This window comes from Macaca mulatta, chromosome 9 (genome assembly GCF_049350105.2).
Source record: "Macaca mulatta isolate MMU2019108-1 chromosome 9, T2T-MMU8v2.0, whole genome shotgun sequence".
NCBI lineage: Eukaryota > Metazoa > Chordata > Mammalia > Primates > Cercopithecidae > Macaca > Macaca mulatta.
This window is the reverse complement of record NC_133414.1, coordinates 74,370,446-74,398,302: the sequence shown is the minus strand read 5'-3', so window position 1 is coordinate 74,398,302 and position 27,857 is coordinate 74,370,446. Positions and strand designations below refer to the sequence as shown.

The following is a 27,857-nucleotide window of genomic DNA, read 5'->3' as shown; positions in this document are numbered from 1 at the left end:
AACCTCTCAGGCACACAGCCCGGCACAGCAAGGCAGTCACACCAAGGTGGGAAAAGAGGGCAGAACAGCGCGAGGTGCTGGAGGTGGCGCCCCTGTGTCCCACTCGTTCTCACTGGGTTGGGAAAGAGAAGCTGTCCCTCAGAAGCGCAGGCTGCGCTAGTAGGGTGGACGTGGGTAACGCTCAGCTGACTCCCCGCAGGCGCCCTGTGCAGGAGTTTGTTTCTGGGGCGGACCCGCACCAGCGTGTAAAGGGAGTAGGAGAGATGTACGTGACCCCGGTGGTGCGCAGCCGCGCCCTATCGCCCCGGCCACGCGCCGACGCCCCGCCCCGTCCGTGACGCGTTCGCGCGGGGCCTCCGCCCCATCCCCCTCCCGGGCGGGCGGCAGCGAGCTGCCTTCGCCGTTCCCCGCCCCCTCGCCTCTGAGGCTGCCCGGATAGCTGCCTGATTCAAGGCCCAGCAGCTTCTGCCTTCCTGATCCCCATCGACGGACCGAGGCAGCCCACCTGCAGGACCGTGGCGCTGTCGGTCCACGTGGCCGCTCCGGAGCAGGTTGGAGTTGGCAGCGGGCTGCGCTGCGGGCACAGGCGCGGCGGACAGCCCCGGGGGCAGCGGCGGGGTCCTGGCTGGGAGAGGACAGGGTTGCGGCGGGCGGAACGGTGTCTCCTTCACTTCGCCCTCCAGCCGCTGCAGCTGCAGCCGGACAGTGAGCGTGACGAGCGGCTTCAGCAGCTAGCGGAGCGGTGGCTGCGGCCCCCCTCAGGAGACCACCAGGTACCGCCGCGCCCGCCTCACGCCGACCCAGGGGCCTAGGCCGCTTCGGCCAAGCGGGAGGCCTGCGCCGGACTTGGGGTCGGCCCTGGCTTCCTAAGATGGCCGCGCTGCCCCGCGGCCCCTCGCCCCTCTCTGCCCGGGACCTCCCTTTGGCCCTTTGACCCTAGCTGACCGCACTTCTTGTCCCTCCCGCAGATTCCCCTCTTCCCACGGCCTCGCCATGGCGACCTACGGACAGACTTGCGCGCGGCGTAAGTAGAGCAGGGATCTCTGCCGGATGGGGCGGCGGGGAGTCGAAGCCTGTCGACCAGAAACCCGCAGTTTGTTTCCCTCTGTCTTTCCGAGGACTTGGAAATTCGGCCGCTTTTGGTGGTCGCCTTACCGTCTGACCACCTCTGCCGAGGAGGGGCTGGGCTGCTGGATTTCAAATAGGGGAACAACGCCCGGGGAGTTGGTTTGTGGCCGCATGGACTTTCAGCTTTTGTACGTGTCTTTGACGTACAGAAGTAAAAGTTATTAATCGGGGATTCCGCTTTGGAGGATGGGATCAGTCACTCTTCTAGAGGAAGTAGCAGTCCTTGTGAGAGCACAAGGTCATTACATGTGCTCTTAAGGGCGTGGACGTGCTTTGTGGAATGAATGAGCTGGTGTAATGAGCTCAGATTGCCTGCCCTTAAGCAGCACAGCATTGGCTAAGGACTTGAGAGTCATATTAGTAAGTTTGAAGCGCCATTTGATATTTAGTTGATACAGACATTTGAATGAAACACAGATGGCAGTATTTTTTCAAAGTTTCAATATTTAAATTCCCAGAGTATTAAGTTCTCTTCCCACTCCAGGATGTTGGTTTTCACCTCAGCGAAGATATTAAACGACATATCAGGGACAGGGCCTAGTCTTAGGTTTTGATTTTATCTAATTTAGTTAAGTCAGCTCATCTCAGTGAATTTTAGCAGATACATATCCATGCACACAAATACTTGTTTCTTTGTACCTGTCCAGTCCTAGGAAGTGAGGCTGTAGGTAATAGACTGTTTTTCTATTTTGGAACGAATTTCCCAAGTTCGTATAACCATGGTTATCTATTTTAGAAATAATTCGTTGGTGGTATCTCCTTTATAGGTCGTTATAGTTTTAGTGTAGCTCCTGACCAGATAAAAAACATAATTCCAACACATAGGATTGCTTGAATTTTAATATCAGCAGTGGGTCGTACTCTAGTTCTTGGATAGAAGATGGGAGAATAGAGACATTAATACTGGAATTTTTTTTCTACCAGCAATGTGTATTCCTCCATCATATGCTGACCTTGGCAAAGCTGCCAGAGATATTTTCAACAAAGGATTTGGTAAGAACCTTATTTTTAAAACGTGTTAGATAAAGAGTGAAAATGTATGTTTGGGTTGCTTAGTGAAATCAGATTAATCATTGCAAATTGTAAATATCTTGCTGCTTTAAATTTAGACTTATTTATTTTTTTGAGCCTGTTGCCCAGGCTGGATGCAGTGGCACGATCATACCTCACTGCAGCCTGGACCTCCTGGACTCAAGCGATCATCTTTCCTCAGCCTCCCAAGTCCCAAGTAGCTGGGACTACAGGCACACTCTGCCACACTTGGCTAATTTTTTTATTTTTCGTAGAGGTGGTGTCTCACTGTGTTACCCAGTAAACACAGTGGCCTCTCAAAGCCTGGTTGGATTACATTATAGGCATGAGCCACTGTGCCCAGCCTTGTTTTAATTCTTCTGTTAGAAACTTAAGATGCTTACATTAAACTTCTGTGAAAATAGTTCTTTTACAGTCTACATCCCCCTCCCCCAATTTCCCAAAATTTTTTAAAACTGTAGTTAAGAGGATTTGAGCCTTTAAGAAAAAGCGACTTGTGCTTTAATTTTTTTCAGTTATAGCTTAGGTCTTGGTTGACTAGAGTTATGATATATTACTGTTTTGCTTTTGTGGTGACTCCTAGTACTTTCCAGAGTTACGAGCTTTTTCAGGTAAATTTGGGTTTTCTTAAAGATTCTGTTCCATACCATCCCCCCCTTTATTTAGATTGTTGGAAATACCCCATTGCTGTATTATGATAAATTGGTTTTGTTTTTGTTTTTGTGTTTTTTTGAGACAGAGTCTCACTCTGTTGCCCAGGCTGGAGTGCAGTGGCGTGGTCTTGGCTCACTGTAGCCTCTGCCTCCTGGGTTCCAGCAATTCTCCTGCCTCAGCCTCTCTGGTAACTGGGATTACAGGCACGCACCACCATGCCTGGCTTTTTTTTTTTTTTTTTTTTTTTTTTTTGAGACAGAGTCTCGCTCTGTCACCCAGGCTGGAGTGCAGTGGCCGGATCTCAGCTCACTGCAAGCTCCGCCTCCCGGGTTCATGCCATTCTCCTGCCTCAGCCTCCCGAGTAGCTGGGACTACAGGCGCCTGCCACCTCGCCCGGCTAAGTTTTTGTATTTTTAGTAGAGACAGGGTTTCACTGTGTTAGCCAGGATGGTCTCGATCTCCTGACCTCGTGATCCGCCCGTCTCGGCCTCCCAAAGTGCTGGGATTACAGGCTTGAGCCACCGCGCCCGGCCTTTTTTTTCATTTTTAGTAGAGATGAGGTTTCACCATGTTGGCCAGGCTGGTTTTGAACTCCTGATCTCAAGTAATCCACCCGCCTTAACTTCCTGAAGTGCTAGGATTCCAGGCATGAGCCACCACACCCAGCCATATCATGATAAGTTATTAGCTATTCTGAGATTTAAATTGAATGATTTTTAAATCTGATATTTAAGTTTAAGAATAGTTTGGGGGCTGGGCGTGTTTGCTCACGCGTGTAATCCCAGCACTTTCGGAGGCGGAGGTGGGCAGCATGAGGTCAGGAGATCGACACCATCCTGGCTAACACGGTGAAACCCCATCTCTACTAAAAATACAAAAAATTAGCCGGGTGTGGTGGCACACACCTGTAGTCCCAACTACTCGGGAGACTGAGGCAGGAGAATTGCTGGAACGTGGGAGGCAGAGGTTGCAGTGAGCCGAGATCATGCCATTGCACTCCAGCCTGGGCGGCAGAGTGAGACTCTGTCTCAAAAAAAAAAAGAATAGTTTGAAAGCGTTCTTTTGTGTACCAACTACCAAAAAACTAGACAAAGCAGCATAGGGATAATTCTGCCCTTTATAAGCCAGTTTACAAAAGATGAATTTGTAACAATTTCATTTAAATATTGTATATTAACACATTTTTATCCACCTCTGAGTATGTGGAATCTTTTTGTTTTTTATGTATAGTCAACAATTGCTATGCATCTTTCATACAAAATAATCATTTTGTTTCTTTTGCTCTCTATTTGTTGAAGGTTTTGGGTTGGTGAAACTGGATGTGAAAACAAAGTCTTGCAGCGGCGTGGTGAGTGTTACTGTTGAATAAGTTCTATTGAACCTTTATAATTTTTCAACTCGTAAAATGGTCATAACTGAAAGATGTCTACCTGTTTTGTCTTAAAGAAGAGGCGGAAGTTAACTTTAAGAGATTTGCTTGTAACCTGATTTATTTTGGTCTTGAATGTGATTTCTGATTTTCACGTGGTCTTTTGTCGTGTTATGTATGCACAAGGAACTTAGGAAAGACCAGTCAGGTGGTATTCTTTACTCAGTAAGATTACACATTTGAAGGCAGGGAACCCATGAGACTTTTTTGTAACCCTTTGTCAACAATGCTCGTCAGTTATGGGCATAAAATTATCAGGAACTCTTTAATCATTTATATAATGTGTACTAATCATTTATATAATGTCCATTTTCTAGCAATTCTCCCTGGAGAAGATTTCCACATGTATTTTGTGAGTTTAGGGAGTCCTGATCTGAATTTTTTTTTTTTTTGGGATGGAGTCTCACTCTGTCACTTAGACTGGATTGCAGTGGTGTGATCGTGGCTCACTGCAACCTCTGCCTCTTGAGTTCAGGTGTTTCTCCTGCCTCAGCCTCTCTAGTGGCTGGAATTACAGGTGCCCACCACCCTGCCTGACTGATTTTCGTATTTTTAGTAGAGCTGGGGTTTCACCATGTTGGCCAGGCTGGTCTCCAACTCTAGACCTCAAGTGATCCACCCACCTCGGCCCCGGAGAGTGCTGGGATTACAGGTGTGAGTCACCATGCCCGGCCAAGACTTTTTTGTTTTTTTTTTGAGATGGAGTCTCACTCTGTTGACCAGGGTGGAGTGCAGTGATGTGACTTGGCTCACTGCAACCTCTGCCTCCCAGGTTCATGCCATTCTCTTGCCTCAGCCTCCCGAGTAGCTGGGACTATAGGTGCCTGCCACCATGCCCAGCTAATTTTTGTATTTTTAGTAGAGACAGGGTTTCACTATGTTGGTCAGGCTGGTCTTGAACTCCTAACCTTTTGATCCGCCCGCCTCAGCCTCCCAAAGTGCTGGGATTATAGGCGTGAGCCACTGTGCCCGGCCAAGAATATTTTTTAAAGAGGTTAATATTTTGGTATTTTGGTGACTTGATAGTTGAGTGAACTGTTACAAAGGGGATAAAGTAAAATTTAACTTTCTTTGAGACAGGGTCTCACTCTGTTGCCCAGACTGGAGTGCAGTGGCACAATCTCAGCTCACTGCAGCCTCAAGCAATCTTCCCACGTCAGCCGCCCAAGCATCTGGGAGTATAGGCCCTATCATCATGCCTGAGTATTTTTTATAGTTTTTCTAGAGATGACGTTTTGCCGTGTTGCCCAGGCTGCTCTTGAATTCCTGAGCTCAAGTGATCCACCTGCCTTTAATTGACCTCCCAAAGTGCTGGGATTACAGATGTGAGCCACCATGCCCAGCTAGTAAAATTTAACTTTGTGCAATTTTTTTTACTCTAAAAATTTTTGTTTTGAGATTATTTCGGGGTGGGTATAAGTGTGTGCATATTAGAATACTATAGGTTATTTTGATATATGTATGTGTGTGTATATATATAGAGAGAGAGAGAGTTTTTTTTTTTTTTTTGAGACCGAGTCTCGCACTGTCACCCAGGCTGGAGTGCAGTGGCATGATCTCGGCTCACTGCAAGCTCCACCTCCCAGGTTCACGCCATTCTCTTGCCTCAGCCTCCTGAGTAGCTGGAACTACAGGCACTGGCCACCACCACACCCGTCTAATTTTTTTGTGTTTTTAGTAGAGATGGGGTTTCACCATGTTAGCCAGGATGGTCTCGATCTCCTGACCTTGTGATCTGCCCTCCTCAGGCTCCCAAAGTGCTGGGATTACAGGCATGAACCACCACGCCCGGCCTGTGTAGACATTTTTGATGGAGTGCATGCAACTGATATTTATTTAAATTAATTGTATTGTGGTTTCTTTCTTTTTTTTTTTTCCCCCCCGAGACGCAGTCTTGCTCTGTCGCCCAGGCTGGAATGCAGTGGCATGATCTCAGGTTCAAGCGATTCTCCTGCCTCAACCTGAGCCTCCCAAGTAGCTGGGATTACAGGTGCTCGCTACCATGCCCTGCTAATTCTTGTATTTTTAGTAGAAACAGGGTTTTGCCATGTTGGCCAGTCTGGTCTCAAACTCCTGACCTCAAGTGATCCCAAAGTGCTGGGATTACAGGCGTGAGCCACAGCGCTCGGCCTGTAGTTGTTTAAAAGCCTAGGCCTGTTGGATTTCTTTTTTTTTTTTTTTTTTTTTGAGACAGAGTCTCGCTCTGTCCCTGTGGCTGGAGTGCAGTGGCGCAATGTCGTCTCACTGCAAGCTCCGCCTCCCGGGTTCCCGCCATTCTCCTGCCTCAGCCTCCCGAGTAGCTGGGACTACAGGCGCCCGCAACCGCGCCCGGCTAATTTTTTGTATTTTTAGTAGAGATGGGGTTTCACCGTGGCCTCGATCTCCTGACCTTGTGATCCGTCCGCCTCGGCCTCCCAAAGTGCTGGGATTACAGGCGTGAGCCACCGCTCCCGGCCGGCCTGTTGGATTTCTGGGGTTTTACATTGATCATATCTGTCACTTGTTTTCTTTGGTCTGAAAGGAAGCCTAGGTGTTTAGTTACGATTGAATGACTTATTTGGCCAAGTTAACAGGTTACAGTGCAGTGATTTAGTGTGTTTTTTAATGTTCCGATTGTTAGTTTATTGAGCCCCTACCGTGTTTGTTGAAACACAAAGGGCCTTCTAAAAAAGACTCAGTCCTCGTGTTTAAAAAGCTTACTTTCTAGTTGGAGAGATAAAATAAACTGAGAATACTGAGATAATTAATATCAAATACTAGATTGTTTGATAAACCAAATCTTTGTTGGAAAAGAATAGATTATTGTGTATAGGGTTAGGGAAAGTTTTATGGAAGTAGGTTTAAGAGCATGAAGGATGTATAGGAGCTGGATTAGGTGTAGCATGTTTTTACTCACATTTAATACATGTAATTGAACAGCCGTGGTATTGATCCTGTAGGTTGTCTCTGGCCCCGGATACGTCCCATTAATACCTGGCTCTGTTTTCTTACCTGAACTGCAAAGCTACTGAGGCCACCCCAGAATGTAGAAGCCAAACTGTCTGGTGGTAAAGGGCATGAGCTGTAATCTGGCCCAACTCTGGTCCCACAGGGTGGTATTGGCTTTGTTTCTTGAGGCTTCCTTGGCATGTGTATATAGGCTGGCTCTTGATCTATGGGCTGATGGATGGCAGTGGGTGGGGCCCCAAGAGTCATTAATGTCATTCAGGATTAAAAATAGCTGCTCACACATTCCCCGTTCAAACTATCTGCTAGAAGAACCTGTTCCATATATATTGTTTTAATAATGCTTTCGTTTTCTGTGGAGCATATGAAAATGTACAAACTTTCACAGTGTCAGTTCAATTTAATCATCTGGAGGTAAGCTTTGTAATTATAGTTGCAGAAACAGACCCAAAAAAGGTAAGTGAGGCTGGTCACAGTGGCTCATTCCTGTAATCCCAGCGCTTTGGGAGGCCAAGGCAGGAGGATCACTTGAGCCCAGGAGTTCTGAGACTAACCTGGGCAACATAGCGAGACCCTGTCTCTACAAAAAAATTTAAAAATTTGCTGTGCTTGTTGGTGGGCACCTGAAGTCCCAGCTACTTGGGAGGCTGAGATAGCAGGATCGCTTCGCTTCAGCCCAGGAGTTTGAGGCTGCAGTGAGCTGTGCCTGTGGCACTGTACTCCAACCTGGGCGACAGTGAGACCCTGTCTCCAAAAAAAAAAAAACCAAAAAATGTGTCCTGCCCAGTGTGATGCGTTTAGTAAATGACATGAAGAACTGGACATCAGAACTCCTAATTTTTATATCCAGTGTTCTTTCCTAACAGGATCCAATGGTTGTGTTTTTTTTTTTTGAGATGGAGTCTTGCTCTGTCGCCCAGGTTGGAGTGCAGTGGCGCGATCTCAGCTCACTGCAAGCTCTGCCTCCTAGGTTCATACCATTCTTCTGCCTACAGGTGCCCACCCCCACACGCAGCTAATTTTTTGTATTTTAATAGAGATGGGGTTTTACCATGTTAGCTAGGATGGTCTTGATCTCCTGACCTCATGATCTGCCTGCCTCGGCCTCCCAAAGTGCTGGGATTACACGCGTGAGCCACCGTGCCTGGCCAATCTAATGCTTTTTTTTTTTTAATGGGAGATGGAGTCTCACTCACTCCATCACCAGGTTAGAGTGCCGTGGCACCATCTTGGCTCACTGCAACCTCAGGCTCTCGAGTTCAGGTGATTCTCCTGCCTCAGACTCCTGAGTGCTGGGATTACAGGGATGCACCACCATGCCTGGCTAATTTTTGTATGTTTAGTAGAGATGGGGTTTCACCATTTTGGCTAGGCTGGTCTCAAACTCCCTACCTCAAGTGATCGTCCCGCCTCAGCCTCCTGAAGTGCTGGGATTACAGGTGTGACCCACTGTGCCCAGCCAATACAGTGCTTTTTAGTGTAGGTATTGAGGGCTATGCTTTGACTTGAAATTCCTGTTAATGAAAGGATCTAATTTAGGAGAGTATATATAAGACCTGAGGATTTGTCTCTATCAGCAGAGCAATAGTTATACAAATGTTCTATTTTCTGAGAGAAGGATGACTGCCCTTTCCTCCTGTTGATACAGTTTTTGATATTTCTCACTCTGCAGATATCACAATTTCTGGCTGTAGTCTCTTTATTATTTTCACATCAGCTGTCTTCCTTAGGCATGGCGTGGTGATGCTTGTGATCCCAGCTACTCAGGAGGCTGAGGTATGTGGATCACTTGAGCCTGGGAGGTTGAGGCTGCAGTGAGCTGTGATCACACCACTGTGCTCCAGCTTGGGTGACAGAGGCAAGATGCTGTCTCAAACAAACAAAAATTCAGATAAGCCCTCCATATTTTTTCTTTTTCAGTTCGTGTGCAACCAGGGATTGGCACATTATTATTTTTAGACAGGGTCTCACTGTGTCACCCATGCTGAGTGCAATGGTGGGATTATGGCTCACTGCAGCTTGGACCTCCCAGGCTCAAGCCATCTTCCCACCTTGGCCTCCTGAGTAGCTGGGACTACAGGCGCACACCACCACGCTGAGCTGGTTTCTTAATTTTTGTAGAGATGGCGTCTTGCTATGTTGCCCAGGCTGGTCTCTAAGTGCTGGGATCATAGGCGTGAGCCGCCACTCTTAGTTTCCCGCTGACTTTTGAATCCCAAATAAAATCACCTTAGCAAAACCTTCCTTAAAAGATGTACAGTTGGCCGGGCGCAGTGGCTCACGTTTGTAATCCCAGCACTTTGGGAGGCCGAGGTGGTGGATCACCTGAGGTCAGGAGTTGGGAGACCAGCCTGGCCAACATAGTGAAACCCCATCTGTACTAAAAATACAAAAATCAGCTGGGCGTGGTGGCGGGCACCTGTAATCCCAGCTACTTGGGAGGCTGAGGCAGGAGAATCACTTGAACCTGGAAGGCGGAGGTTGCAGTAAGCCGAGATCACGCCACTGCATTCCAGCGTGGCGACAGAGCGGGACTCGGTCTCAAAAAAAAAAAAAAAAAAAGGGGTGTACAGTTTGTTCACTTGAGAATTCACTACAGATGAACTTGTGATTGATTAGAAGTGTCAGCTGTATGTGAAGTGGCAGTCAGTTGCTCAAAGGCTTGTCACTCTTATATAAGCTTCAGAGAGTAGCACAGTGCAGAGGGATACGAGTGTTCAGGAAGCTAGAAAAAGGAGGATTCATGAGTTTACCAAATGTTTCAGCGGGTTGTGTGTGTGTGTGTGTGTGTTTGTAAGTTAGTGATGAATTCTAGGCTTATGAGAATGTTCATGAAGTTATTGATTGTCTTGTTAGGAATTTTCAACGTCTGGTTCATCTAATACAGACACTGGTAAAGTTACTGGGACCTTGGAGACCAAATACAAGTGGTGTGAGTATGGTCTGACTTTCACAGAAAAGTGGAACACTGATAACACTCTGGGAACAGAAATCGCAATTGAAGACCAGGTAACATTTTGAAAATTTTAGTATTAATTTTATTAATTATTTTTGTATTTCAAAAAAGAAAGCAAATTACTTTTCTTTCAAAATAGATTTGTCAAGGTTTGAAACTGACATTTGATACTACCTTCTCACCAAACACAGGGTAAGCACAGACATTTTTATCTGTATTACATTTAAAAGCATTTCTCTTTTGTGTATTTAGAAAAGGTGTACCTTTACTGTTTGATAGCTTCTTAAGCTACCTTGTGGTGGTGAAATCTCTGTATCTGCTTTTATTTATTTATTTGAGATGGAGTCTTCTCTGTGTCACCCAGACTGGAATGTGGTGGCATCATCTTGGCTCACTGCAACCTCCACCTCCCAGGTTCAAGCGATTCTTCTGCCTCAGCCTCCCTGAGTAGCAGGGACTACAGGCGCACGCCACCACGCCCAGCTAATTTTTGTATTTTTAGTAGAGGTAGGGTTTCGCCATGTTGGCCAGGCTGTTCTGGAACTAATGACCTCAGGTGATCTGCCTGCGTTGGCCTCCCAAAATGGTGGGATTACAGACATGAGTCACCATGCCTGGCCATTTTTTTTTTTTTCATATTTTATTTCATCTATTTTATTTTATTTTGTTTTGTTTTGTTTTGTTTTATTTATTTTTATTTTTATTTTTATTTTTATTTGAGACAGAGTTTCACTCTGTCACCCAGGCTGGAGTGTAGTGGCATGATCTTGGCTCACTGCAGCCTCCGCCTCCCGGGTTCAAGTGATTCTCCTGCCTCAGCCTCCTGAGTAGCTGAGATTACAGGCGGTGTGCCACCACGCCCGCCTAATTTTTGTATTTTTAGTAGAGACAGGGTTTCACCATGTTGGTCAGGCTGGTCTTGAACTCCTGACTTTGTGATCTGCCTGCTGTGGCCTCCCAGAGTGCTGGGATTACAGGTGTGAGCCACCGCTCCCAGCCTATTTATTTATTCTCTGTCACCCAGGCTGGACTGCAATGGTGCGATCTTGGCTCACTGCAACCTTTGCCTGCTGGGTTCAAGCGATTCTCCTGCCTCAGCCTTCCGGGTAGCTGGGATTACAGGCATGTGCCACTATGCCTGGCTAATTTTTTTTTGTATTTTTAGTAGAGATGGGGTTTCACCATGCTGGCCAGGCTGGTCTTGAACTCCTGACCTTAGGTGATCCACCCGCCTCAGCCTCCCACAGTGCTGAGATTTCAGGCGGGAGCCACCATGCCTGGCCTATATCTGCTTTTAGAATACTATGGTTGCTATCATTGGCTTGCCTTCAAATATTTGCCTCTTCGTTGTTGCACTAACTTGGGCAATTAATGTGTTTCTAACAGGCTTTTGTGAATGATTGTTAATTCTGCAAAGCAGTTGTAGATGGCCGTCCAGTTGCCTTGTGTCCTTGTCTTGTAGTTCATTGAGATGATTTTTTTACTCAGTTATTGTATTGCTGGTTTTTACTCCCTGGTCATACTGCAGTTAATTTAAGTCTGTTTTGTGCTCTCTTGTGCATAAGTGTGTGTACGTTTTTCCCAGTGACGTCAGTTTGTTCTTTTTCCAGAAAGAAAAGTGGTAAAATCAAGTCCTCTTACAAGAGGGAGTGTATAAACCTTGGTTGTGATGTTGACTTTGATTTTGCTGGACCTGCAATCCATGGTTCAGCTGTCTTTGGTTATGAGGGCTGGCTTGCTGGGTACCAGATGACCTTCGACAGTGCCAAATCAAAGCTGACAAGGAATAACTTTGCAGTGGGCTACAGGACTGGGGACTTCCAGCTACACACTAATGTGTAAGTATTTCTTTCATAGGATACTGTGATGTAGGCCCTCAGAGGATGATTTTGATGTCTGTCATCTCTTATTGATCTGGGTGCACCCTAAAGGATTTCTCTTAACATTTAAAAACAAAATCATTCTTGGTCATTTCTAGGGTGCCCCTTGAAAGCTTATAGTAAAAGAATGTCAATCTGACCTTTGGTGCTGAGAGAGTAAATGTTCATTTTATATGGGGTTTAATGCACTTTGTAGTTTTACACGAGGCATTAGATATTGGCAGACTGCTACCAGTATATTCATTTTAAAAGATGTGTGGGATGCTGACGTGATAGGATTGCCTAAAATGTATGGCGTTTTGTTGTTGGGGTTTTTTTTTTCTTTCTTTTTTTTTTTTTTTGTTGAGACAGAGTTGCTCTGTGGCGATCTCAGCTCACTGCAACATCCACCTCCCGGGTTCAAACAGTTCTCCTGCCTCAGCCTCCCAAGTAGCTGGGACTACAGGCGCATGCCACCACGCCCGGCTAATTTTTGTATTTTGGTAGAGACGGAGTTTCACCATGCTGGTGAGGCTGGTCTAGAACTCCTGACCTCTTGATCTGCCCACCTCCCAAATTGCTGGGTTTACAGGCATGAGCCACTGTGCCCAGCTGCTGCTGCTGTTTTTTTGTTTTTTTGGTTTGTTTTTAATTATTTTTATAGAGATGGGGTCTTGCTATGTTGCCCAGGCTTGTCTCAAACTCCTGACCTCAAGCGATCCTCCTGCCTCCACCTAAAGTGTTGGGATTATAGGCGTGAGCCACTACATCCAGCCTGGTGTTTTTACCTAAGCCCAAACTAGATAGATACATGAAAAGTACTTAAAATGTTTTTCTTTCCATTGTAAAAATTCATTGGTAAATAACAAGCACAAAGAAGAAAACCTACATTTCTCATAATCATGCCAGCTAGGTATATAATCTTTGTTAACGTTGTGGTGGTTCACCTTTTTATATGTGTGTGTATATATATGTGTTTATGAAATAACCGAAAGGCTGTATGGGAATCTCTTGTATGTTTAATACAGTGTGATAATTCCACTGAATGGATATTCTGTGGTTCATTTTACCAGTCCCTGTATGGGTATGGGTTGGGGTAAAAAACCTGTTAAAACTTGCAAGTTTTCAGTGGAACACTAAAGACCCACTTGAGCTGTAGTTTTTATTTAAATGTAATGCTACAAATCAGCCTGTGCCTTAGACATTATTACATTGTCTGTTCTAGATCTACTAATTTAAAATATCTTATAGGAATGATGGGACGGAATTTGGAGGGTCAATTTATCAGAAAGTATGTGAAGATCTTGACACTTCAGTAAACCTTGCTTGGACATCAGGTACCAACTGCACTCGTTTTGGCATTGCAGCTAAATATCAGTTGGATCCTACTGCTTCCATTTCTGTGAGTACTTTTGTGGACTTAGAAGGGAGTTTTGGTTGTGGGAATGAGTCTTTGGGTATACTGAATTATGTTGAAAATTTGAACTGATTTCACACAGTCCCCAGTTTACAGATAGATTGGCTTTAGATTTTGAAATGTTGCTTTTTTGATGAATACAGTGTTAGATGTTTTATTTCCAGGCCAGGCCGGTGGAGTTTGTTTAATCTCAAAAACTGCCGAGTTAATGTTGATAATAACCTTGAGCCATAGTCCTGTCTAAACCCAGCTATAGCTGGTGTTTTGGTAGTTCTTACCGTGTCAGAAATAATAGTGCTTTAATCCTTTTTTTTTAAGGCTCTCTTTTGTCCAGGCTGGACTGCAGTGGCACAATCATGACTCCCTGCAGCCTTGACATTCTGGGTTCAACCTCAGCCTCCTCCTATTCCCAATTAATTTTTTGATGTTTTTTTGTAAGGATGGGATTTCCATATGTTGCCCATCCTAGGCTCAAGCTGTCATCCTGTCTCAGCCTCCCAAAGGAGGCTGTTGGGATTACAGGCATGAGCCACTGCACCTGGCTAGTATTTTAATCATGACTTTGTCTTTTTTTTTTTTTTTTTTTGAGATGGAGTCTCACTCTGTCGCCCAGCCTGGGGTGCAGTAGTGCGATCTTGGCTCACTGCAAGCTCCACCTCCTGGGTTCAAGCAATTCTTCTGCCTCAGCCTCACCAGTAGCTGAGATTACAGGTGCCCGCCACCACACCTGGCTAATTTTTTTGTATTTTTTAGTAAAGACGGGATTTGTTGGCCAGACTTGTCTCAAACTCCTGACCTCAAGTGATCCACCCGCCTCAGCCTCCCAAAGTGCTGGGATTACAGGCATGAGCCACCACGGCTGGCCCCCTTCTCCATTTCTAATTGCACTACAGCAATAAAAACCTCAGGATTCATACAGCACACTATTCTGTTATTTGCATTGATGTCTGTGACATTTTAACAGATTTAATGTCAGTGGAAGAAGCTTATCTCACCTACTAGGAGTTCATAGTTAAAATGGGAAGGCAGGTTGGGACCCCTGTGTCATTTAGTGACTCCTGGGAATTAGTTTGGAAACGTACCTAGCCTTTCCCACTTCAGTAATGTTAGCTGCCACTCCAATTCAGCAGTACCCAGAAGCATTGCTTAATGCTCCTTGTGATATTAGGAAGTGTATATTTGGTTTTGCTTCCCTCTCCTGGCATAGAACTCCTAAAAAATCCTTGGAATCCCCAAAGTGTTAAGTATCTTTTTGTATGCTAATGAGTTGACTGGTGGCTGGCCACCTTTAGGTAGCTTCGGGGTGGGAGCTAGTCAGTGGAGAGACCAAGGTGTGATTAGAGGGTGGTGGGGAGAGGGGCTGAAGGTTAAGTTGTTCACCAATGGCTAGTGGTTTAATCAGTCATGCCTATATAATGAAGCCTCGTGAAAACCCACAAGGACAGAGGTCAGTGAGCTGGGTAGCTGAGGTTGCTGGAAGGTGGCATGCCTGGAGAGGGCATTGAAGCTGTGTCCTTTTCTATGTTTTGCACTATACGTCTCTTCATCTGTATCCTTTGTAATATCCTTTATTAAAACTGGTAAATGTAAATAAAATATTTCTTGAGTTCTGTGACCTGCTCTAGGAAATTAATTGAACCCAAGGGAGGGGCTTGTGGGAACCTCTAGAGCTGCCAGGTCAGAAGCAGTTAAAACAACCTAGGGCTTGCAGTTGGCATCCGAAGTGGGAGGAGGGCAGTCTTGTGGGACTGAGCCCTTAACCTGTGGCATCTGATGTCTCCAGGATAGAATTGAATTGAATTACAGGACATTTAGCCGAGTGTCTGCTGCAGAAATTATTGCTTGCTTAGTGTGTGGGGAAAGCCCTCACACATATCACAGAAACATTCTGTGTTGTGAGAGAATAGTAGGAGAAACTGAGTTGGTTTTTTTCTGTATCCTCAGATGTCAGGATTGGGATTTGCTAGAGTGGCTCTAGCTAGAGTGGCTCATCGAAGCATGGTTTAGGAAGAAAAAGGATAAATGGATGGGGAATGAGGAACTTTTGACTCCTGGGTGGTCAGGTGGTCACCCCTACTATGGAGCCACAACTGTGCTGTGCTCAGGTACTTAAAAATTACCAGTGAAATTTGGAGATAGATCCAACTGCCAGGGAGTTGGTTCACTGGGTGCATAAGGGGAAGTGCAAACAATAAGAAACAAAATATACAAGTCCTTGATTATTGTTATTTGTAATCACTAAAATCAAGGTGAAAGAGTGCTGGATTGTACCTTGATGCTAGACCAAACTCACCAACCTCGGGCAAAGTACCCCTAAGACCTGTATTTGCTGTATTTTGCCCAATTTGGAGAAATTTAAAAAGTCGGAAGTCAGAGATTACATTGAGAAATGTGATCTGAAATTGCCTGGGGCAGTAATCAGTATAAAGCTGACAAATGGGGAAGGGTAGATTTCTGTTGGGAAGGCAAATCAAATATCTCTAATTCTTACTGATTTGTAACGAAACTGATTTTTTTTTTGTACCATGCTCATACTGCCATATGGTAATACTGTTGGCAAGATTAAACTCCCTTGTGTAAATAAGTCTTATAATACGGATTGATGATCATATGTATTGTGAAATTGAGTTGAAGCCTCCTCAGGATGTAACACCTATGGAAAGTGACTGACCTGAGGAGGAAATGGATCTCACTATCAGCTGATCTCTGTCCTGAATAGTTCTGCACAAGGTACAAATAACAGTAGATCAAGGGGAAAAAAGCTGGTAGAAGAAGATAAAGATGTTTCTAATGGCTTCTGTGAACCTAAAGGAAGAAACTAAGGCACAAAATACAATTTTAAAGAATTTACTTGACCATAATGAGGACAGCTGCCCAGCAGACCCAGATCCAAGTGGATTTGAGCTCCATTTGGCCTTTGTTACAAACAGGTTTTTAAAGGCCAAAAATCCAGGACAGGATGTGGGCCGATACAAAGTTGTTTGGCAGGAATTCTCTTTGGTTTACAGAAATAACATTGATTAGTGATTGGCTATACATTGTTCTTTGTGTCACAGATTCCAGGAACTCATGTTATATAATGTTAGATAATGGGTGAGGGTCACATTGTGCAACTTGCAGTAACACTTTAGATATTTACTAGCTAGCCTGGAAACTACAAGGAAGAAAAAAAAGAAAAAATGTTTTTAAACAATTTCCCCTGGGCATGGGGGTGTGTCCTGTGAGTAAAGTCTCATTCTCACGTCTCTCTGGGCCTGATAAATTTTGCATACCTCACATTCCTCATACTGCTGAGCTATTTTTTTTTTCTCTTCATAGGACAAATTAGGTGTTTTTTTGTTTTGTTTTTTTTTTTTTTTTTTTTGAGACGGAGTCTCTTGTCATCTAGGCTGGAGTGCAGTGGTGTGATCCTGGCTCACTGCAACCTCCACCTCCTGGGTTCAAGCCATTCTGGTGCCTCAGCCTCCCGAGTAGCTGGGATTATAGGTGCCCGCTATCATGCCTGGCTAATTTTTGTATTTTTAGTAGAGATGAGGTTTCGCCATGTTGGCCAGGCTGTTCTCAAACTCCTGACCTCTGGTGATCCGCCCGCCTCAGCCTCCCAAAGTGCTGAGATTACAGACGTGAGCCCCCGCGCCTGGCCTAGTTGTTTCTTTAAACCTATCCCTATCCCACAGTAGCTTCTCCAGATGATAAGCATATTTGTGTTTGTACTCTTGCAGATACGTGTGTTATATAAATGTAACAAGTGTGAACATCCTTGACAGATATATGGACTTTTTTGCTCTAAGGGATCCCTGTTTGAAACCAGGGGGTGGCCTATGATACTATGGTGTATATATTTTGGTTTTTGTCCAGTTCCTGGCTCACAGCTTCTGTAACCCTTGCAATTTCCCAAGTGACTAGAGCAGTAGGAGTATCTTTTGTTGAGATATTTGGCCATTTGTTCTTGGTTCCTGAAACAGCTCCAGAGCATAAAAGTGAAAGAGTCTTTTGTGTGTTTTTTTTTTTTTTTGTGAGACAGTCTCGCTCTGTCGCTCAGGCTGGAGTGCAGTGGCGCGATCTCGGCTCACTGCAAGCTCCGCCTCCCGGGTTTACGCCATTCTCCTGCCTCAGCCTCCTGAGTAGCTGGGACTACAGGCGCCCGCCACCTCGCCCGGCTAGTTTTTTGTATTTTTTAGTAGAGACGGGGTTTCACCGTGTTCGCCAGGATGGTCTCGATCTTGTGACCTCGTGATCCGCCCCTCTCGGCCTCCCAAAGTGCTGGGATTACAGGCTTGAGCCACCGCGCCCGGCCGGTTTTTTTTTTTTTAGATGAAATCTCGCTGTCAACCCAGGCTGGATGGAGTGCAGTGGCACCATCTCTGCTCACTGCAATGTCCACCTCCCAGGCTCAAGTAGTTCTCATGCCTCAGCCTACCTAGTAGCTGGGATGACAGGTGCCTGCCACCACGCCCAGCTAATTTTTATATTTTCAGTACAAATGAGGTTTCACCATGTTGGCCACGTGGGTCTCTAACCCCTGACCTCAGGTGATTCCCCTGCCTTGGCTCCCAAAGTGCTGGGGTAACAGGCACGAGCCACTGTGCCCTGGGCTATTTTGTTATTTTTAACGGGTCCTTTTCAACCACATCTGAACTTATGTTTATGAGGTGATTTTTGGATAGTCCCTAGATGACCACATGGTAGGGGGTGCTGGTTGCTAGGGAACAAACCTTCCTTGGGGAGGGCATAGTAGCTAAAGGTTGAGCCAGTGACCAGTGAGTTAATTAATCGTGCCTTTGTAATGAAGTCTCCATAAAAACCCAAAGGACTGAGTTCAGGGGGCCTTCAGGAAGGTAAACAATAATACATTCATGTTATGGGAGGATGGGGCACCCCAGCTTCACAGGGATGGAAGCTCCTGTGCTTGGGACCCTTCCAGACCTCACCTATAAAGGAAAAGATACATAAATATCTTCATCTGGCTGTTCATTTACATCCTTTAAAATATCCTATATAACTGGTAAATGTTTCCCTGAGTTCTCTGTGCCACTCTGGGAAATTGAACCCCAGGGACTTGTGGGAACCCCGATTTATAACCAGTCTGTAAGAAACAGGCAAAACAACCTGGAACTTTCAATTGGCATTGAAAATGAGGGCGGGGCAGTTTTATGAAACTGAGCGCTGAACCTGTGTGTGATCCAATGCTCTCTCTCCAGGTAGATAGTATCAGAATCGAATTAGAGAACATCTAGCTGGAATCTGCTGCAGAATTGTTTGCTTGATGTGTGGGAAATTCTCCCTAGGCCTTGTGAGAGTATAGAGGGAGAAACTGAGTTTATTTTTTCTACTCCTTATCACAGTTTCATGGTTTAACTCCTACTGTTAAATAATAGGAATTTCTTTTTTTTTTTCTTTTCTTTTTTTTTTTTTTTTTTGAGACAGAGTCTCACTTTGTCGCCCTGGCTGGAGTGCAGTGGTGCGATCTCTGCTCACTGCAACCTCTGCCACCCGGATTCAAGCGATTCTCCTGCTTCAGCTCCCCGAGTAGCTGGGATTACAGGCACCTGCCACTGTGCCTGGCTAATTTTTATAGTTTTAGTAGAGATGGGGTTTCACCATCTTGGCCAGGCTAGTCTTGAACTCCTGACCTCGTGATCCTCCCAAAGTGCTGGGATTACAGGCGTGAGCCACTGAGTCTGGCCAATAGTAGGAATTTCTTCTTTTTTTTTTTTTGAGACGGGAGTCCCACTCTGTCGCCGAGGCTAGAGTGCAGTGGCGCAATCTCAGCTCACTGCAACCTCTGCCTTCCGGGTACACGCCCCGGCTAATTTTTTCTATTTTTAGTAGAGACAGGGTTTCACCGTGTTAGCGAGGATGGTCTCGATCTCCTGACCTTGTGATCTGCCCGCCTTGGCCTCCCAAAGTGCTGGGATTACAGGTGTGAACCATTGCGCCCGGCCAATAATAGGAATGTCTGTTCAGCTGTCTGAGGCTCTTATTTGTAGGGCACAGGATGGTCATTAATGAGGTATTTTTTTTTTCTTTTCTTTTTCTTTTTTTTTTTCTTTTTTTTTGCTTTGTGTTGCCTAGGCTGGAGTTCACTAGTGCAACCACAGCTCACTGTACCCTCAGCCACCCGGGCTTAAGAGATCCTTCCATCTCACTCCCGCTTCCCCGATAGTTGGGTAGGTGTGCACCATCATGCCAAGCTAGAAAAATTTTGTACAGACAGACAGGGGTCTCACTGTGTTGCTCAGACTGTTGTTGAATTCCTGGGCTCAAGTGATCCTCCCGCCTTGGCCCCCAAAGTGCTGGGATTACTGGTGTCAGTCACTGCACCAGGCCTGTTTTTTTAGATGGTCATTGGTAGCTCATGAATATTTGGCTGTAGTGCCAAGTGAATACAGGTGTTGTGGATGTGGTTTGTATCTGTATAGTTACATCATTTCTTTCTCTGGATTGGGCTCTTTGGATGTTACACATTATAAGACTATAGACATCAAATCATTTGGAGATCTGTTTTGGTCACATAGGCTGTTTGTTACCTTTATACAGTAGCCCTCATAATGCTGAAAGCAAAGCAAAGTTGCGTATCTAGGCAACCTATGCCCTGGAAATGAAGGGAGGTGTTCCTGGCCTCTGGTGTGGCTTCATAGTGTTAGGGGTGGTAGAGAATGGAACTAGAAGGAATCTACTCCTTACTATGTCATACTCTTCAGGGTTCCTTCCAGCCCTTGAAGTCTGTAAGTCCTGAAATGTTAGGATTGTGCAAGGAAGGCAGGGGCCTGGATTGGTACATGATACCTCACTGGGACCTCCTCCCAAGCACAGTGGTTACATACAGCCAGAACTCAGCAGCACTGGCATTCATGAGAGGTGTGAGAATGTGAGGATAAAGGATTGTTTGATCTGATTCTTCAGAGGAATTACTTGTTTGGAGATTTTTTTTTTTTTTTTAACATTGATGGTTTTGGTTCTTTAGGAAGAGTCCTGAAAGTAGGAAAGTTTACATGTGTGTAACTAAGTCATGAATTTAAACTTGATACCCTGCACTTTAAGGCTGCTGTGTGTCACCTCTAGTGAGCCTGATTTGTACCACATTTGGTCTGGTTTTGTTGTGCTAGACTAGAATCGACAAAGATGATTTTTATGAGAGTGCTTAGGCTCTTGTGCTGTACGGACAGTTTGGGGTCTTTGGATACATTCCAGTGGCTATCAGGAGTATCGTGTCCTACTGACAATTTGATTTTTGAGTTGAATGGATATGAATTAAGTAGTACCTGATTTCTGTTTGGCTTAATACATAATGAATTTTATTGTCTCGTGAATAAAACTGAACACTTCACGACTACATGATGGGGAAACATGTAGGGGGCTTTGTCCCTACTGAAATATTTTTCTTACAGTTGTTTTTGAATTTTATTTTAGGCAAAAGTCAACAACTCTAGCTTAATTGGAGTAGGCTACACTCAGACTCTGAGGCCTGGTAAGTATTCTTGATAAAGTAGGATTGTTTTGATATTAAAAAAATTAGTTTTCATTCTTCAGCTTATTTTTCAGACCTTTCAAGCACACAGAAGAGTTGAAAGAAGAGTACAATAAATACATGTTTACCTTTTGCCACAACTCTCTTTCTTTCCTTCCTTTCTTTTTGTTTCTTTTCCTTTCTTTCTTTCCCTCCCTCCGTTCCTTCCTTCCTTTCTCTTTCTTTCTCTCTCTCTCTCTCTAAAATAAAAGTAATTTTTATTTTGTTGATAAAAGTTCACTCATTGCTTTGGTTCTGTCTATAGTCTTGTTGACTTTATATAATATTTTGAAGCATGCTGTGTCTAGAGCAGCATTTCTCCAACTTCACAATGCACATGACTCATCTTGGAGTCTGGTTAAAGTACTGGGGACTTTCCCCCCTCCAAATAGGGATTTTCCTTCCCAAAGTTTATTTTGGCGATTTTGAAACCTAAAGAAAAGTTGGAAGAATGGTACAGTGAACATCATATACCCTTACCCTATGTTGACCAGTTATTAAAATTTACAGCATTTATGTCTCTGAAACTTCACATACTTTTTTTAAAAAACTGTATGTTTTGCAGACATACAGACACGGCAGCTCCTAGCATGTGTATCCTAAGAGTAAGACATTTTTCTTTATAAGCACAATACCATTATCGCATCTAAGAAAACTAACATTAATGTAATACCAAATATATATTCAGATTTACCCCGTCCCCAAATGTGTCTTTATTGTAGGTTTCCCTTTCTAGGATCTAATTATGATTATGTCTCTAGTCTCTCTTCATCTGGATAGTATACTCAACATTATTGTATATTCTAGAGCACTTTGAACTTGTTATTAAAACATTTCTCTGTGACTTGGTGCCTTACCTAGAATGGTAACCCAGTCCTTCTGGTGTCTCAGATACTTCCAAGCGCCCTCTGGTGGCCAGCACTAGTAGGTCAGCTGACAGGCTGAGGAAGTGACAGGCAGGCTTCTGGGGATGACTGTGAAAGAAGGCTCAGACTGAGTGAAGTGCCAGGTACATCACAGTGTTTTGTTTTTGTGTTTGTCTTAATAGGTGTGAAGCTTACACTCTCTGCTCTGGTAGACGGAAAGAGCATTAATGCTGGAGGTCACAAGCTTGGGCTCGCCCTGGAGTTGGAGGCTTAATCCAGCTGAAAGATACCTTTGGGAATGGATATCAGAAGATTTGGCCTTAATATATTTCCATTGTGACCAGCAGCAGGCTTTTTTTCCCCCAAGAAGATGATCAAAACAAAGAATGATCTCAACAAGAGCTGTATTTTAAGTATTTAGACAGTTCCTTGTTAGCTGGTTTCTAGTTGAATTGGTTATCTAGTTACCAATGCTGCAGTCCTGCAGTCACCTATACATTATTTAAATGTATTTAACTGTTAAATGCGCTACCCACCAATAATGAAATAGACCTTTATGAAAACTGTGCAATTGTGTGCATGTTTGTTTTTATGTTCCTTTAGAAAACATTGACTATTACCATTGAATGAGATGGATCAGTGGATATTGAGATGAGGTTAAAAATTTTGTTAAGTTCAGCCATTATTACTTTTGGTATCCCAGAACATGACAAATTATGAATAAAACAAGTATACATAATTAATGGCTCCAAGTATTTGCAGAGTTCCATGTTTGCCAGCTAGGGTCAAATCTCCGTGGTAGCTAGCCAGTATTTAATTTTTCCAGTGAGTATTTTGCTCTTTACTTAAATCTGTGCCACAGAATCTTCTGTGTCCCTAGAATAATTCCACGAGCTTTTTAAGACTACAGTAAGAGGATACATGCTTTTATACTCTTCAGTTTGTAAGTCTGTGCAGAATTGCCCTGCATAACTGAAAGGAAAAAGAAGGTGCTGAAAAGATACACAAACACACCATACCCCTGTGAGCTACTGCTAGGAAAATAAAGTAGGCCCTGGTTTGGTGCGATGGTGTTAGGCGTACAGAAGAGTAAGTTGTAGACAGTAAGGGTAACCTGTGGGACTCTGAGAGATCATTACTCATTTCCTTCTAGGCAGACATTGAAAGGTGGGTATAGGTAGGAGACCAGAGGCAACCCCTTTTGGCTGTGTAGCATTGGCCTTCATCTGGGTACGAATGAGACATTAATAGGTGGTTCTGATTGGAAAAGTAGGAAAGAGCAAGTTTTCTGATAGGAGATAATTGGAATGATATGATTAAATAGGCTGGAGAAGATTTGTTCAACAAATCTGTAATAGTAGACCTGAAGAATGGTAGAGCCTGAGTGATAAGAAATGGGTAAGAAAATGGAAGGACTCATCACCTAAGAAATGATACATGCTACAAACTTTTGAGATTGAGAAGAAGCTGGTGAGAAACCAGAGCTCAAGCAAGCTGTGCACACAGGAGGGTTGGGGGCATGAAGACCCCTCTGGTCCCACTTTGTCCTAGGGGACTGGCTTGAATGGCCCATGTGAATCATGGTTCTCTGAAAGGCCCTCTCCAGACAGACATGACTTAAGGGACAGAAGGTTAGAATTTGAGTCAGCCTGAGTCAGGTAAGAGGAGAAACATGAAAAGATGTCCATGCAGGCTAGGCCTGAAAGCAACTCTTACAGTGTAAAGTAGACCCACAGGTAACTAATCACTGCTGGTGGTCCTCTAAAGGGAAAAATCCTAGTCATGGGGACTGCTGCCCCTTAGCTAACAGGTGGCCCTTTATTGGGCAGTGGCTACAGTAATTTAGACTGAGGTGTGGCACAAGTGAGTTAGCTGGCTGTCAAGGATCTGCTTAGAGTAAATTGAACCTATCCACTCATGTGCATCCTAATATGCTTTCATGAGTTAGAAAAGTGTAGGTTTCCAGCCATGGTCCTGTGTAGTGTCCAAAATGCAAAGTGTGTCCCAGGAGCTGTGAGGTCATGTGGCTTTTTTTTTTCTTTTTTCTTTTTAGACGAGTCTCGCTCTGTTGCTCAGGCTGGAGTGCAGTGGTGCAGTCTGGGCTCACTGCAACGTCCGCCTCCTGGGTTCAAGCAATTCTGCCTCAGCCTCCCCAGTAGCTGGGATTACAGGTGTGTACTACCACACCTGTCTAATTTCTGTATTTTTAGTAGAGACCAGGTTTCACCATGTTGACCAGGCTGGTCTCGAACTCGTGACCTCAAATGATCCACCTGCTTCAACCTCCCAAAGTGCTAGGATTACAGGCATGAGCCACTGCACCCAGCCTCATGTAGCTCTTTAGCCCTGCTTCCAGCAGTCTCCAGGGACACTTCCCATCACCGTGGCTTACCAGGTAGTGACAAGGCTGCTTGAATTCCAGGCTAATGCCACTTATGCCTGAGGCAGTGTCAGTGGAAAGAATTTGACCTTCATCTGTCAGTGGAGATAAGATCTATGAGGTTGGGGAGATTTAAATGAGGAGCAGAGCACCTGGGTCAAAAGTGCTCCATAAGGCCTGGTTCCTTCTCCACCTCACCTCATAGGCAGATGGTTCAGGAAAGCCTGAAGTTCTCTTCATCCTCTAGGGAGTGTGGTAACAACTGCTGTACCTATAGGCTTCTTTGCCTCACACCTCCCTGGCCAATGATCCCCCTCACTTTCCTTCAGAATTTCAAGGAGACGGCGGGATACTCAAGTCAACCCCGAGGGCCTCAGGTCCAGGCCAACTGACCTGGCTCTCAGAGGTGATGTTCCCCTACCAGGGCCTCCACTGGAGAGGTGAGGCTGGGGAGCTGACTGTGCTGTGAAGATATGAGCAAGCCGCCAGCAGAACTGGCATCACCTACAAAAGCACACAAGTGACACCCGTGGACACCTGCAATCCTCTTTCCTGTTGTCAGACACCATAGTGGCCCTCCACCAGTCCCCAGCTTCACGGAACCAGAGCTTCGCCTGCCCTGAGGGAGAGATGTAGGAGGGAGACAAGCCTGAGGAGCTGGGGTCTCTGGCCATTACATGTGGCCAGGCCAATTAAAACTTCATAACCTGTCTCCTGCCAGCTGGAGGTTCCTGCAGTAGGGCCACAGACCTGGCGCCAGGGAGGGGACAAACCTCAAGGCCCCTTTCACTGAAGGAGCTATCTGTGCTGGGCCTTCCCTCCCTTCCCCATCCAGCGCCACACACGGAGGCTCAGGAGGTCGTGTGTCCCAGCCCCACTTTATTTTCGAATTTAAAACTCAGGGTCAATTCCTGGGGTTCCCAGGCAACCCTCCCTCGCTCACTAGGGGCCAGCCCTAGATCTTGAAGGCCAAGGTGAGGCCATCGCCCAGGGGCAGGAGGCTGATGTAGACCCTGACGTCCCGCCGGATGCGTTCGTTTAGGTTTCGCACACACTCGGCCGCCACGTCCCCTTTCGGAGGTTGCAGCACCTTCCCGCGCCACAGGACCTGCGGGAGGGCGGGGCCAACCGGGCCGTGGGAGGCGGGGCTTCGGAGGGAGGTGCTCGGGCGGAAGGCGGGGCCTCGGAGGGAGGTGCCCAGGCAGGAGGCGGGGCCTCGGAGGGAGGTCCCCGGGCGGGAGGTGACCAGAGCCGGAGACAGAGAACCAAAGCGGAGGAAAGCCTGGGTACCTACTGGGGCCGGAGCCCCGCAGGGGGTGGAGCCTATGTGACTGGACTGGGTGGGGCTTTGGGGTATAAGAGGAGTCAAGGAAAAAGATGGGGACCCGCCCCGAGAGGGTGCTTTCTCCTCCCCCGCAGTGGATCCCTTACTCTGAGGACGGCGAGGATGCCTCCGGGTCGCAGCAGCTGCAGGCAGCGCTCGTAGTAGGCAGCGCAGTTCTCCTTGTCCGCATCCACCACGGCCACGTCGAAGGTGCCGGCCTCGCCCGCCGCCAGCAGTTCGTCTTGCAGCGGGAGGGAGGGCAGGTGCGGCTGAGTCCGCGGCCCCGGCGTCCCTAAGGCCCCTCCCAGGCCGGCCCGGGCGCTGTGATAGCCGGCCGTGCCCTTAACCCGCAGGCCTAGTCACAGCTCGGCCACACAGCGACCTCGTTTGCAATGGCCACAAAACCCTTCCCGCTTCGGTGCTCACCCAGGGTCTGCAGGGCGGGCTTCAGCCGGAGGTCGATCTTGTGCTCCGCCTCGGCCTACGGAGGAAGCGGGTCAGCCGTTGCGCCCTCGCCTGGGGCTGCGGGGCTACGCGCGGGCGCTCACCTGCCTCCACAGGGGCCGTCCCAGCTCCGGGGGCTGCGCTTCCACCTCGCAGGTCACCACGCGCCCGTCTGCGGGCAGCGCCAGGGCCAGGGCCAGGGCAGAGTAGCCCGTGAAGGTGCCTGGGACCAGAACACAGACGGGCTCAGAGCAGAGTGGGGGTTGGCCCAGAAACCTCGGCCCTCCGGGATCCCGGCTGCGTGCCCCTACCCAGATCCAGCGCCTTCTTGGCCTGGATGAGCCGCGCCAGGTTGGCCAAGAGCTGGGCCTGCTCGCAGGTCATCATGGAATCCCCCTGCGGCTGCTCCAGGGTCAGCTGCGTGAAAGAAGGTGTCACCAGCCATGCCGGTTACCCACCTTCGCCCTGGGGTCCCAAACTCCCAGGAGCGCGGTTCTGGGCGTGGCCTGGGGGACAGACCCTCCGGGAACGCCCACCGCACCCGGCCCGGGGAAGCCGGAAGCCCAGAGAGGGCCACGGCCCAGCCCAAGGTCACACAGCCACGTGGGACCCGCAGGGCCCGAGAGGGACGCCCGTTCCCGTCCCGCGCCCTGCTGACCAGCCTCAGGCTTCGCAGCGCCGGGTGCTCCCGCATGGAGCGGCTCAGAAGATACTGCCACAGCGGGCTGTCCTCGGGGGGAAGCAGGCACTGCTCTCGCCGGCCTCGCCATGGGGGGCACCGCCTTCCTGCCAGGGAGAAGATATTGGATCAGGGTACAGGGCTCTGCGGCCACAGGGTAGTTAACCTGAGCCACGCCGCGCCCTCCTTTGCGCCCGCCCTCCGGGACAGGGTCCTGCTCACCCAGGAAGAGGCCAGTGGCGAAGGCCGCGCCCAGCGCGGCTGAGCCCAGGGCCAGCGCGGCGGGCACGGAGAGCCGGGGCACCGGCTGGGTCATGGCGCGGGCAGGAGGCGGCGGGAGGCAATGGCAGGTCACGTGCGCTGGAGCTCCTGGGACACGTCTCGGATTCGCGGGCCCGCCGGGCTCCACCTTGTCTGGGCACTGCCCGCGGAGCAGTGGTCTCGGGCATCATCTGGCGGCCACACAGCCTTACTGCAAGCCCTGCCCGATAGAGCCGGGCGCGATCTGGTGGCCGCGCCGGGAACTGCGCCCCTGCGGGCAGCAGGCAAGCGCTGGATCTGAATTTTCCCGCCTTTGCCCGCAGTCCAGGGGCCTGCGTCCATTGCTCCTCCTGCCAATGCTTTTTCTCCTCGCCACTATTTATTCTGAGGCCCCTTGGGGCATATGTGGATTGTGTATGGAGGGCGCCAGTGTAAATTACAAGATAGTCACAAGTACAAAAGATACAGATTAAAGGGGGAAGGTCTCCCGAAGGCCTCCCGGGCAAGATGCCCCAAAGCATCAGGCTGAAGGAGTGAAGGACCTGGTTTGAGGGCACGCAGCCTCGAGTTGGGGTTCAGGAGCCCTGGGGTGGGCCTGTGGAACTGGGACCATATTCTTAGCTGTTAAAATCCTGCCTTTGGGGGCCAGATAGATATGAGCGTCTGATCTTGGGCCTGCCAGTCTCTCTGAGCCTCAGTTTCCTTCTTGTAAAATGAGGCCCACAATCTTACCATAAAAGGCACCAGATCCCACAGCTTCGCACACAGTAGCACAATAGGTAAGTGGCAGCCGCTGTTATGTTTGTAGGTTGGAAGACATCTTGAGGAGAAAGCCAGTGAAGCTCCCTTGCAAGGTTGTTCTGCTGAAACAGTCCGGAGAGCACTGATTGAACCCCTACCATGCGCCAAACTCCGGAGGAGGTGAAAGACAGTCTTTTTTTTTTTGTCCGGGTCTCGCTCTGTCACCCAGGC

At 47.1% G+C, this 27,857-nt stretch overlaps 3 protein-coding genes across 8 annotated transcripts in view; 1 reads left to right on the top strand and 2 right to left on the bottom strand.

Annotated features, from left to right (window-relative positions):
- LOC144331131 (uncharacterized) overlaps window positions 1-1,304 on the bottom strand; it is a 53,186-nt gene extending 51,882 nt beyond the window's left edge. For 2 of the 3 annotated variants that reach the window (XR_013398068.1, XM_077946535.1), the window contains exons 1-2: window positions 1,156-1,304; window positions 506-625 (exon numbers count right to left, since the gene is read on the bottom strand). Coding sequence is in view for 2 of the 3 variants with exons in the window: in XM_077946535.1 (XP_077802661.1) it covers window positions 506-625; window positions 1,156-1,241 (206 nt within the window). In the remaining variant the exon portion in view is untranslated. Of the gene's footprint in view, window positions 1-23; window positions 626-1,155 lie in introns of those variants that run through there. The other variant, XM_077946534.1, reaches the window with a different exon arrangement.
- Window positions 411-22,536, top strand: VDAC2 (voltage dependent anion channel 2). 3 transcript variants are annotated; one of them, XM_028853378.2, is made up of 10 exons: window positions 411-551; window positions 969-1,024; window positions 2,053-2,121; window positions 4,113-4,162; window positions 10,046-10,198; window positions 10,285-10,337; window positions 11,756-11,983; window positions 13,256-13,406; window positions 20,835-20,892; window positions 21,980-22,536. In XM_028853378.2, the coding sequence occupies exons 2-10, from the start codon at window positions 994-996 to the stop codon at window positions 22,069-22,071; spliced, it is 885 nt and encodes a 294-aa protein (XP_028709211.1). In that variant the 5' UTR covers window positions 411-551; window positions 969-993; the 3' UTR covers window positions 22,072-22,536.
- On the bottom strand, window positions 20,697-27,014 carry COMTD1 (catechol-O-methyltransferase domain containing 1). Of its 2 annotated transcripts, none has more exons than XM_077945174.1 (7): window positions 26,847-26,969; window positions 26,604-26,731; window positions 26,257-26,362; window positions 26,050-26,168; window positions 25,928-25,982; window positions 25,609-25,742; window positions 20,697-21,905 (listed from the first exon to the last, which is right to left on the bottom strand). In XM_077945174.1, the coding sequence occupies exons 1-7, from the start codon at window positions 26,938-26,940 to the stop codon at window positions 21,861-21,863; spliced, it is 681 nt and encodes a 226-aa protein (XP_077801300.1). In that variant the 5' UTR covers window positions 26,941-26,969; the 3' UTR covers window positions 20,697-21,860.
- Between the last annotated feature and the right edge of the window lie 843 nt (window positions 27,015-27,857).